General features: G+C 43.5%; 1 protein-coding gene across 2 annotated transcripts in view; it reads left to right on the forward strand.

The window, feature by feature from the left end:
- The window catches only part of Bves (blood vessel epicardial substance), a 32,561-nt gene that overhangs the window by 11,239 nt on the left and 8,676 nt on the right, over positions 1-12,646 (forward strand). For both annotated transcript variants that reach the window (XM_021175134.2, XM_029482215.1), the window contains 3 exons: positions 471-579; positions 6,505-6,672; positions 7,562-7,703. In XM_021175134.2, coding sequence (XP_021030793.1) covers positions 471-579; positions 6,505-6,672; positions 7,562-7,703 — 419 coding nt within the window. The remainder of the gene's footprint in view (positions 1-470; positions 580-6,504; positions 6,673-7,561; positions 7,704-12,646) is intronic.

Genomic DNA, 12,646 nt, shown 5'->3' on the forward strand with positions numbered 1-12,646 from the left:
AGTACTTCCTGGAGCTCATGTCTCTAATTGCATATGTATCAGAAGATGGCCTAGTAGGCCATCAATGGAAAGAGAGGCCCATTGGACTTGCAAACTTTATATGCCCCAGTATAGGGGAAAGCCAGGGCAAAGAACTGGGAGTGGGTGGGTAGGGGAGTTGGGGGGTGGGTATGGGGGACTTTTGGGATAGCATTGGAAATGTAAATGAAGAAAATACCTAATTAAAAAAAAAGAATGGCAACAATGTAAACTATGGTCTGGATTAATAATGGATGCTGTTTTTTTTCTTAAGTCATTTATAAAACTTTCTGTTTCTAGAAGTGCTTTAAATTGTGTCCATTACCTGTGGAGTCTTTAAAACCAGGACAACTCCATTATTACTATAATGTTGTGGTGATGAAAAGAATTAGTTTGTTATTTTTTTTTTTTTTGTGAAATTCTATATGTTACCATTTGACTTCTGTTACCAGAATGAAGGTCTCCTATCGAGGACATTTTCTGCATAACATTTACCCGTGTGCCTTTATAGATTCTCCTGAATTCAGATCAACGCAGATGCACAAAGGCGAAAAATTCCAGGTATGATTTGGCTTTGAAGAAGATTGAAACAATTTTGTGTCTCGTTCAAATCAAGCAAAATCGGGGAAATGACTATAAGTTCTTTTTAAGAAGAAGCTAGACACATTGGTGAATAGTAGTGTAATATAATGCCATAAAAAGAGAGAGAAGGCCTTTCAACAGTGTTTTCAGCTTTCAACAGTAGGTACACAACTGGAAGTGGAAGTCTGGAAAACAATGTTCTAATCTAGCCATCCCGCTAATACTGTTATTTCTGGGGTGGGAGTTTGCTTACTATTTCATTTTTCCAAAAAAAAAAAAAAAAAAAAAAAAAAAAAAAAAAAAAAAAAAAAAAAAAAGTCATTTTATAATACTTCCATTAAAAATTTGGTTGTTTGGGGTTTTGGTTAGGACTACTGGCCGTGCTTCCAAAGGACCTGGGTTCCTTTTCCAGNTTTTCAGCTTTCAACAGTAGGTACACAACTGGAAGTGGAAGTCTGGAAAACAATGTTCTAATCTAGCCATCCCGCTAATACTGTTATTTCTGGGGGGGGAGTTTTTTTACTATTTTTTTTTTCCAAAAAAAAAAAAAAAAAAAAAAAGAAAGAAAAGAAAAAGAAAAAGAAAAGGTCATTTTATAATACTTCCATTAAAAATTTGGTTGTTTGGGGTTTTGGTTAGGACTACTGGCCGTGCTTCCAAAGGACCTGGGTTCCTTTTCCAGCGCCCCCTTGACAGCTCACAACTGGCTGTGACTCCAGGCCTGTGACCCTGAGGACCCAGTGCCCTCTTCTGGCTTCTGCAGGCATTGCATGAACTTGATGCACAAACACATTCAGGCAAAGGAGAATTCACATAAAAATACCATCTTTTTTTTTTTTAAATCAATTTTTATTATGAGAAAAAGTCTATCACTTGTAGATAAGTCATGTTCCTAAACCTATCACTGATTACCTTTTTTAGGGAAAACAGGACACTGGCTTTACTCTAGGGAACTTACAAAATAAAACCTCTAGTTGTTTCACTGCTTTTATAGTTAGTGACTGCATTTAAAAGCAAAGAGGAAATTCCTCATGGTTTCAGCAGTTCAAATCCTATTCCATTTAATTCTTTTTTGAATTTTTGAAGAATTACTCTATTGTATTGCAGCTTGTTCCAGTTATTTCCAAATGTCCCCCAGGCCTCCTGTTTTATTTGTTATTCTTAGGGAAATAGCCAAGAACATAAGTCTCTGGATAAATAGCAGTAAGGGAATATTCTGGGCACAGGGTTGCTTTAGAGAACAGTACATATTTAGTAGGAAATAGAATTGCGGAGAATACCATCACCTGGGAAACAACACCTGTTAGTACCTCTTGCTGGGACAGTCTTGCAGGCTCACTTTGGGATGCCATTCAGCGTGGGATACTGTAGACCGGACTTGAAGGGGAAGTGCAATTTCATTCATTTCATTAGAGTTCCAGCCCTGTCTTCCTGCCACTCTGCTCGCATCAATGTCTCGGGCTGTTTGGGAATTTGGTACAGCTGGGCACATTTATTAGTTTAAACTCCCTGACCTTGGGGGTTTGAATGAGAATGGCCCTCCCCCGTATGCTTGAATGTTTGGTCCCTAGTTACAGGGACTGTTTTGGAAGGATTAGGGGGTGTGGCTCTGTTGAAAGAGGTGTTCCTGTATTGGAGAAGATATGTTACTATGAGTGGGCTTTGAGATTCCTAAAGCCCAGGCCAGTCTCTCTCTCTCTCTCTCTCTCCCTCTCCCTCTCCCTCTCCCTCTCCCTCTCCCTCTCTCTCTCTCTGCCTGCTCCCTGTGGATCAGGGTGTAAAGCTGTCAGCTTCTGCTCCAGTGCCATGCCTGTCTGCTCCCTGCCATGATCATAATGGACTAAGCCTCTAAAGCTGTAAGCAAGCCCCAGTTAAATGATTTCCCTATAAGAACTGCCTTGGGCATAGTGTCCTCTCACAATAGAACAATAACTAAGACTCTAGCTAATGCAGTGTTGTTCCCATGCTGGCTGCACTTGACACATAGGAAGAGAAAGTGGGTGTGGTGTCCTAGCTGCTCTGTCTTCTTACTGTGGAAGCCTTCTGTGTCCTGGGATGCATGTTTCTATTTGAGCAGTGTGTTTAAGCACTACCACTAAAGAACAGGAGAGAGCCATTTCTCTTACTTCTGACTTCCTTACAGGTAGTTTTATATAATAACTTAGTCTCTTATTATCCTGAAGAGACCAGGATTCATTTTGGGGTAAAAACTAAACCTTTGTTGGAGAAGCAAGAGATTCCTAGAAAACCAGGTATAGAAATATGAACTTCCTTTCCACTGGACTCCAAATTATGTTTATAAGTAAGCTAATGAAAAGTTACTACCTGCAAAAGGGTTTTCTTTGATTGGGGGGCTGGGCTTTAGTAGTTGAGAATTATTCCTAACTAGTGTGAAGATTAGAAGAACATGATGAAAACATGAATCCATCCTCCCTAGTCTCCACCAGCTTTCCTTGGCACCGGGTGTGGCATTTTGTCATTTTGTGGTATTTTGTGATTGTCAGTAGCCAAGAGCTACCCTGCCATCAAATCTGTGCCTAGAACACTTAGAGCCAACTTCATCAGAATAAACCCAGGGAGAGACTGTGCTTTGACTGTTTACAAAACATTTCTGTGGCCAGATACTCCAGCGAAAAGTAGCCGTTCTGTAGGATTTTTCTAGCATTGCACATCAGGGTGCTATGCATCTTCCTGGGCATGGTCCAGTCCTTCTCCAGGAGCATTCATGTCCTTTGGATTACTTTGTTTGAGGCAGGGTTTCACATATTTCAGGCTGGCCTTGAACTCTGTGTGACCAAGGATTTGAACTTTGGCTCTTCCTGCTTCTGCCCCTTGGGTTTTGTGGTACGGGACATAGAAGCCAGGGCTTTGTGCATGCTAGGGTGAGCTACACCCTCAACTCTTTATTATTTGTTTGTCTTTTGACACGTGGTTCCACACTGTAGCCCAAGTTGGCTTTGAGCTCAGTATAGTCCAGGTTGTCTTTGAACCAGTCCTCTTGCCTCAGCATTCTTAGTGCTGGTATTATAGGCCTGTACCGCTACTCTAGGCTGTTGTTTCTTTAAACTCATTCTATGGTCAGGGTGATGATGAATTGTATAATAGGGGGAAAGAGAAAAGCTGTCAGGCAGCATAGAACGTGCCTTGGTAAATACCTTGGTAATTCTAATGCTACAGGCAGGCTGACAAGGCTAAGAAAACGGTTCCCAAAGTTCATTGTCTTTAGCACTTGCTGTTGGGGGGCTTGCAGATCAGAGTCCCATGTACAGCAGGTGACAGGGTCTTCAGTATCAGCATTACAAAATAAAGAAGCAGTGTGTTGTTGTGTTTCTTTTTCTTCATTCAGCTATTGTGTATTGAAGAAGCATTTCTGATAAACACGCTTCTTTGGATTCTGTCTGCTGCTGATGTGTTCACCCATGGTCAGTTGCCTGCCCCGTTGCTGCAAAACTTGAAAATCAGTTCCGTTCACATTGAGGGAGAGGCCTTAGAAAAATATGTCTGTGCTCTTGTGGAAATAAATGAACATTAAATTTCAGCTGGATTTAAAGAGAAGAGTGTCTTCCGGCTGAAGGGATGGTGCTGGTGTCAAAAGGGCGTCAGTTCAAGTCCTAGTTCCCACATGATAGCTCACACGGTCTATAACTCAACTTCCAGAGATCTCATGCTCTCTCTGGCTTCCATGGAACCAAGCACTGAGGCACACAGGCATACATATAGGCAAAACAGCCATACTCTTAAAACAAGCATCTTGTCTGCTTACATGGCACACCCACCGAGCCAATCTGCCAGCTTCCTTAGCTTTCTCTTTTAGACAATATCTTATTATGGTGCTCAGCTTGGCTTGGCACTCTCTGTATAGCCTAGGCTGGCTCCAACCTCATCATCCTTCTGTTTAGCCTCACCAGTGCTAGGATTCCAGGCATAGGGTACTATACCTGGCCCCTCTTAGGTCCTATTCTTTAAAAAATTCATGTGTGTCTGTGTGTACACATGTACATGTGAGTGCCTGTGGAAGCCAAAGGAGGCCATCAGACGTCCCAGAACTGAAGTCACAGATGTTGGTAATGGAACCTGAGCTCAGGTCCTTTAGAAGAGCAGCAGTTCTCTCTCCAGTCCCTCCTCTCCCTCTTTTTCTCGCCCCCAGATACACCCCTCCCCTCTTTCCCTTCTGAAAAGAGCAGGTTCCCCAGATATCAGTCAAACCCAGCATAACAAGTTACAAAAGAAAACGAGTCACAAACCTTCATATGAAGGCTGCACAAGGCAACCCAGTAGGAGGAAAGGGTTCCCAAGAGCAGGAAAAAGAGTCAGAGACACCAGCCACCCCACTCTACTGTTAAGGGTCGCACAAGAACATTAAGCTACATATACAACCAGACCTAACTCAGGCCCTATAGGGTCTGTGATTGTTGGCACAGTCTCTGTGAGCCCTGCTTAGTTGATTCTGTGGGCCATGTTCTTGTGGTCTCCTCCACTCTCTGGTGCCTTTAGTCCATTCTCCCCCTAAGCTCCGCCTAGTGTTTGGCAATGAGTCTCTGCATCTGCTTCCATCAGTTGTTGGATGACACCTCTCTGATGACAAATGGCTAGCCACTAATCTGTGAGTATAGCAGAATATCATTAGGAAATCATTTCATTGACGTTTTCTTCTCCAGTTATGTTTGGTTCTATCCTGGATCTCTGAACTATCCAGCCTCCGGTTTCTGGCCATCTATGCAGAGCAACAAGCGTTTTAAAGCACTAAGCCATTTCTTCAGCCCTGGGTCCTGTTTTTGTTATTAACCATTGTAACTGCAGTACCCTGAGTGGCCTTTGTCAAAATATATATACTGATAAAGAGTGTCACTGGATGTTCTGTGGAGTTCCTAAAGCTACTGCTGCATTTCTTGAATCCAGGTGTGCTTGGTTTTCATGACACCCTCTTGTGACGTACTAAATGTAGACTATTTTTCTGCAAACATTGGCCCACTAAGCTTCAATTTCAGCCCATTGATTAACGGTCCTGGAAAGCTGGAGTTTCCATTTTTATTCTTGGTAGACGTAAATCCTCCTGAAATCCTTAAATTGTCCAAAAAGAATTCTCTTTTGGAAATATATGTTCTGAGTCCCAGGTAAGACTTCGTGTCAATTTAACAAGCTTTTATCAGTCTCCAGCTGGGACAGACACTGGTTTAGTGCTGAGGATGTAAAATGGGTTTCACTGTCAACAGAGCCTGTGCTTGTCTGTCAGATCTTTGGTGTGAGTGTAGGTAGACCAGTACTCTGTCGAAGCCAGGCATTCAGACCTGAAGACACAGGAGCCCTCACATCACCATGTCTTTAAACCTTGTTGTAAACAGCAGGTAAAGAAATATTTTTTTCACAAAGATCCTATTGCAACATCCACAGCAGTATTGACACGGTGGCCATTCTTCTGTTCTGAGACCACACAAACCAAGCAATAAAACACAGAGAAGTTGCCTGGATTTAGCCTACAGATTGTTGCCTTTAAATATAATCTTATGGAGTGTGGTAGGTTATAACTAATTTAACAGATGTTTCTTTCTCTCTCCTCTCCTCTCCCTCTCCCTCTCCCCCTTCCTTCCTTCCTTCCTTCCTTCCTTCCTTCCTTCCTTCCTTCCTTCCTTCCTTCCTTCCATCTTTCTCCTTTTTGGCTTTCTTTGTATACCATCCTGGAACTCATTCTGTAGACCAGGCTGGCCTCAAACTCAGAGATCCATCTGCCTTTGCAGATGCTAAGTGCTGGGATTAAGGGTGTGCACCACCACTGTCCAGCTTGACAAACATTTCTATAGTAGTGTCTTCTAGCTTCTTTTCTTCTGTGAGTTTAACAAACCCATAACTTATGTATATAGATTTATGATATGAATAACTTTTACAGTGTGTTTGTTTTCTCAACAGGTCACCATTGTTGCAGATGATAACTGCAGGTTCTTATGCTGGTCAAGAGAAAGACTGACTTACTTTCTGGAGTCAGAGCCTTTTCTGTATGAAATTTTTAGGTACCTTATAGGAAAAGACATTACAAATAAGCTGTACTCACTGAATGATCCTACTTTAAATGATAAAGTAAGTGCTTTTTTGATTGGGGGGGGGGTAAGACATATGTATATTTTCCTGAATTTTCACTAAGTATTCATAAACTTCAGAGGGGTTAGTTATAACGGAGAGACTCTTTAGCAAGTCCTTTCTTGAAGGCAAAGGATATCTGGCAATTCCTATCATTGCCATAGCTTGGCCTAACTGTTACGGAGTAACATTTATGGGATGGGTACTCTCCTTACCTAAAGTCTTCAAGCAATCTAAGGAGATGGGGAGGTTGTGGGCGTGGAGGAGGCATGGAAAGGCAGTATTCCAGGAAGTAAGACCAACAGTTGACATTTTAGCCTTGGTGTCTTCCAGAGATCAGGAGAAAAATGAGCTTTCAGAGCTTTGGGCAGCTCAGTTTTCTGCATTTGTAGAGAAGGAAATGAAAACAGTTCCAGATGAGAACTTTTAGAACATTTTTTCTGTGACATGTACTACCTACTAGGAACAATGAATGTGAAGGTCCTATTGGGTCCCCTTCAGGTGCCTCTCAGCTTAAGTTAAGGCTGGGGCTGTAGCTCAGCAGGAGGCGCTTGCCTGATATGCGTGAGGCCTTGAGTTTGACCCCTAACACCACAAGCAAGGAAGAAGGGTTTGCTCACTATTTCAGATTAATACATAGATTATTCATATTATTCAGATTAATACATAGATTATTCATATTAATTAATACATAGATTATTCATATTTATAAGTTTAGAATAATGTCTTTAAAGTAATAGCTAATAATAAAAGCCACAACATACATTTATAGAGCAATTGATCACTCCCATTTTCGGGCACTAATATCAAAGGATGCTGCCTGCTGCTTATAGGGAATATATGATTGGACTGCTGTAAATCTCAGACATCTTGGAACTCTGCTTTGTAGAAAGTTAAGAAGTTGGAGCCCCAGATGAGCCTCTGCACACAGATCTCCATGCTGGAGATGAGGAACAGTATCACCAGCTCCAGCGACGGCGAGGACGGCCTCCACCACTTTCTGCGGGGCTCCTCCAGCACGGCTTCTCTCCGTGAGTTCCCACAGTGCTGGCTCTCTCCGCCGCTCTGATACATATCACTAGGTGTCAGAACATACTGGTCAGATAAATTACTGTTCAAGTAACAGTTTGGTAGCCTAGAGAAACGAATGCCCCTGTGTTTGATATAGGCCAAAGTCCAGCTTTAGAGCTCTTAAATCTGCTTCTGAAACTACTCACTTCTTTTGCTGTATATTTGGCTTACATTCTGGCCACTGGTTTCATGCCATGCAGAGTTTTGACTCGATCAGACACAAATTCCAAACTAAAGTGGAGATAGAAACATACTGGGGACAGAAAGTGCAACACCCATGAGAAATCAAAGATGGCTGTGTTTTACTCCACTGCGGCTTAATTTAGGGTGTTACCCGAGGCTTCTGCCAGGCTCTCCTTATTCAGGAACCTGGCCAGGGGGAGCACTTGTAGGGCAGCTACCATGGCTGTGGCAGAGGAAAGACACCCTAAAGCCCCACCCCAGACTGGCAGGTGCATGTCCTTTGACAGTGGATGCCATTTAGCCAGCAGCACCACCCCTGTGGGGGGGCGGCCAGTGAGTTCTGCTGCTGTGCGGCAGGGCGGGTGAGTGGGTATCTTGACAGTGCCCTGTTCTACCCAGAGACTATTAACTTTTCAGATGAGGAACTTGGTAGTACTTAGTGCTACCTGAGTACTCCGTACTCATAGCTCACCTCAGTCCCTGCTGGGATACAGATTTAGGGATCTGGTCTGAATGTAAAACACAGCGCTTGTAAGCCTTTGGGCATACAAGCTAACGTTACAACACCAGCTTTTGGAAAAGATAAGGGGTGGGATTTGTGGATGGTCAAGGACACAGGATGCAATCCCAGCTAGCTACCTGGCAGAGGGATTTAAGCAACTGGGCTTAGGCAAGATGGAGCGCTCCTGATTGTCACTGTGAGTCCTGGTGGGTGGGATAGTTGACCCGCCAGGTAAACCTGTGGATAATTTATAACTTTGACCAGTCAGTCATTGAGTCTGACCTGGGTCCTTGAAGCTTTTTTCTGGCTCTGCTTTTCACAGGTTGTCATAGTCATTTTAGGTCTATGCCAATGTTCTGATAAATAGTTTGAACAGTTTTCAGAAACATGGAAGTTGCCATTTCCAAACAGGTTTGGTTTCAAAATTATTTCTGTTTTAAAAAGAAAAAAAAATGCAAGTACCATCTAACTGGTGCCTTGTGGTTGGTTGATCTGAACCAGCCAGAGCAGTTACTATGTCAGCGGGTAGCTGTACGTGTGTGTGTGTGTGTGTGTGTGTGTGTGTGTGTGTGTGTGTGTGTGTGTATGTGCTTGTGTGTGTATATGTGTGTTTGTGTGTGCATATGTGTGTATGTATGTTTGTATGTGTATGAGTGTGTGTTTGTGTGTGTATGTGTGTGTGTTTCCAGTCTTGTAGTTTAGGGGCTTCTCTGCTTCTCCTTTAAAAATTCTTTGGCCTATAGAATATTGATTTCTTTTTAAATTCTTGTGGGTTTTTTGTCTGTCTGGTTGGTGGGTTGGTTTGTTTTGTTGGTTTTTGTTTTTTGAGGTAGGGTCACAGGTAGCCCAGACTGGCCTTGAACTCTTTCTCCTGCCTGTATCTTCCAAATTCTGGATTTATAGATGAGTGCCACCAAAACTGATTTCATGCAGTGCTAGGGATTAAACTCAGGGCTTTGTGAATGTCAGGTGACCCCTTTTCTGCCTACTTTCCAGCCCTAGAACATTGATTCTTATATATTACTGAACTGTGTGATAGCTCCTGATGCAGCCGTCCTGCTTGGGAGTTCACATTTGAACACATTTCAGATGATACCTGTGGGTTATTCTACCAGCTTCTTCGATGGGGAGGCTCTGGCACTCTCTGTATTCTGGGATTCTGCTGCTCATGCCTTGTGGGGTGGTAGCAGTGGTCTTGTATATCTGTCCAACAATAGCTCAGCTCAGTCCAACATGCATGGACCACTGTGGGGACTTTATTTTTAAAGATCTTGGCCAGGATGTGGTATAACACTACAGGCATACTTCACAGCTTTCCACAGCAGATGTGGGGTGAAGCGGAAAGGCAGTTCACAAAGAGGTGAAGAGGGTGAACCGTTTCAGGGAAATTACTGCCACTCCCACTGCATAGATTGTGCTCTGTTTTTTTTATACATGTCTCAAAGCCAGATTCACAACAAGATCTGAATGCTCTATCACACAGATTCCATGTCCTGCTCCCAAATGTCACTCACTCAAGGGTGAAAGGCATTGTGAGAGCTTGAGGAAAATTCGGTCCTGTTGCTATTCAGAGGCTCAGAATCCAGTTAATTCTTTGGACTCTCCTGTTGCTTCATTGGATGTGTTTCCAGTTTGCATGTGTAATTGTGAGATGGAAGAGAAGGGTCAAACTAGCCCAAGTGTCAAGTATGTGTAATGCTGTCCCTAGGTAAGTGTGAACTGGCTGCTCTCTGCTGGCTGGTCAGTATGCTTCACTGTAAGGGGAACTGGCCATCTTGTCTTCTGACTTCAGCTCCCTACTGTTGTCTGTGTTTAAGAGGCTCCGTCTTCCTGTCTCTCACTCAGATTAACTGTAGTGGCAATGATGCTACAAGTGAATGTGCTCACGCATAGGCATCCTCATAGCAACAGGAGAGCTTGCTACATTTCCTTGAAAGTTGCAGAATTTTGTTTTAACTAAATAATAGTTGTTTAGTTTCTGTTTTTCAAATTCAGATAATTTGGATAATATCAGTTGGGACTCTTGTTCAAATGAGTTTGTTATTTAAAACCTTTTTTCCCCCTGAAATAGAATGACTTTATGATGCTATTAAAGATTTTACAAAATAAGAGATTTCTTACAGAGGAAAAGGCCTTTGCTTTGCGTCAGGCTGGTACACCAGGCAGTCTAGCCCAGGAGCGAGTGGTGTAGATGTGCTACGGTCTCATTCGTCAGTATTCCAGCCTGCAGACAGTAGTTCAGGCCTGCCGTATGAGCTTGTCATAGAGATCTCATCCGTCTATTACCTGGGATAGCTCCTGTGAAGCATTCTCCATTTCCAGGCTGCCTTCCTGAAACCATCTGCTCAGCTCAGATCCCTTACCAGGCCCACCGAGAACAACAGCAGACTTACAAACAGGGGCTCTGTAAATTACCTGGAGAAATGGCAGGTGTGACAGACAGAAGGCACCTGGAGGAGAGCTGAAGGGTGGGTGTAGAGGAGCAGTCCCCCATTTTGTAGATGAGAAAGGGGCAGCTTGGGGAAGTCGGCTGGCTGTGGTCAGGTGACTGAGTACTTTATAGGGTCTTGGGCCATTCTCATCAGTTTGCGCATACACTTACTCAGGGGCCTCTAGCCTGCTGTGTCAGCTGGCATAGCTTGACTTTTTAGTGAGTTTAGTCCTTACAGCACTTTTTGTTGTCCCATTAGAATGGAGACACGGGGCTGGTGGGATGGCTCGGTGGGTGGGAGCACCCGACTGCTCTTCCGAAGGTCCAGAGTTCAAATCCCAGCAACCACATGGTGGCTCACAACCATCCGCAACGAGATCTGGCTCCCTCTTCTGGAGTGTCTGGGGACAGCTACAGTGTACTTACATATAATAAATAAATCTTTAAAAAAAAAATAGAATGGAGACACGTGATGTTTGCCTCTTCTGCTTGATCCCCAGCCAGCAGGGGATGTGGTATGGCACCGTGGCCCCTGTTCTCCTTGGTCCCATGGTTGACCACTATTCCCACATAGTACCTTCTCAGCTTGTAGAGTGGCAATACAAGGAATTCATATGGTTAATCCTCTTAATGAAAAAGTTCAGAGGTGTGACGGAGAGATGCTTCAGTTGGTAAGGTGTCCGCTGTGCAGGAATGCAGTCCTGAGTCTGGACCTCAACACCCACATTAAAAAGTATGTGTATCAGTAACCCCAGAGCTGTGGGGGCACTAACAGGCAGATCCTGAGAGCTTCTCCGGACATCTTTTATTTACCTGTTCTTTTCTAGTTCATGAGACTTCCCTCTGCCACATTAGCATGCTTGTTGATGTACTCATTCAGGGAGGACACCCACAGTTTGATCTCTCACCTTCACACATATGTATTTATGTGTGCACACACAAACATGTATATGCACCATACACCTAGCAAACAGGACGTCCACATAAACCCATACATTTTAAAAGCCTCCTTTCTGGCTCCATTTAATTAAATAAAAAGGTTAAACCTACCAGATGTCGAGGTGCATCCCTGTAATCCCAGAACTTGAGAGGTAGAGGCAGAAGGATAACAAGATGGAAGCCAGACTGAGCGATGAAACAAGACCCTGAAAAGAAAATTAAGTTAGTATTTAGACATAGATACTGTATAGCAAATGAGGAAATCTTATAATATAAAGTTAATCTCTTCCAGTTTTACTTTAGCTCATTTCCCAAGAAACTATTGTTCAGTGTGCTCAGTAATTCACTTCTACTTAGTAGTTTATTCTTTTACACCCTCTTCTGAGCTAATCTGGCCCACTTCTAACCCCTTCCTCTTGCTGCTGAGGTTGGTAATGTCTATAGATTTTAGTGTTCAGAGTTCACTTTGGAGCATCTCTGTTACAGTCAAACTCCCTTCGCTTTTCTCTCTGCGAGTTGAAAACCATGCGTACATTGGCATCTCTCCCTTTTGTGGTTTGGATTCGGGTGTCTTCCAGAGGTTCAAGTGTCTGAGCGCGTGGCTCCCAGCTGGGGCTCAGGTCCGGAAGGTTGTAAGGTGTTTCACTGGAGAAAGCATGTCCTCCAAACTCTCCAGTTTAGCCCCATTTTCTGTCTTCTCTCTGCTTCCTGACATTGGAAGCAATGTGACCAGCAGCCTCTTGCTCCTGCCACTGTGCCTTCTGCAGCACGGTGGACTGTCACCCCCCTCCCCCAGCCCTCCCAAAGTCAGCGCTGCTCTTTGCTGTTGTGGTAGACTTTTATCAGAA

This window comes from Mus caroli, chromosome 10 (genome assembly GCF_900094665.2).
Source record: "Mus caroli chromosome 10, CAROLI_EIJ_v1.1, whole genome shotgun sequence".
NCBI lineage: Eukaryota > Metazoa > Chordata > Mammalia > Rodentia > Muridae > Mus > Mus caroli.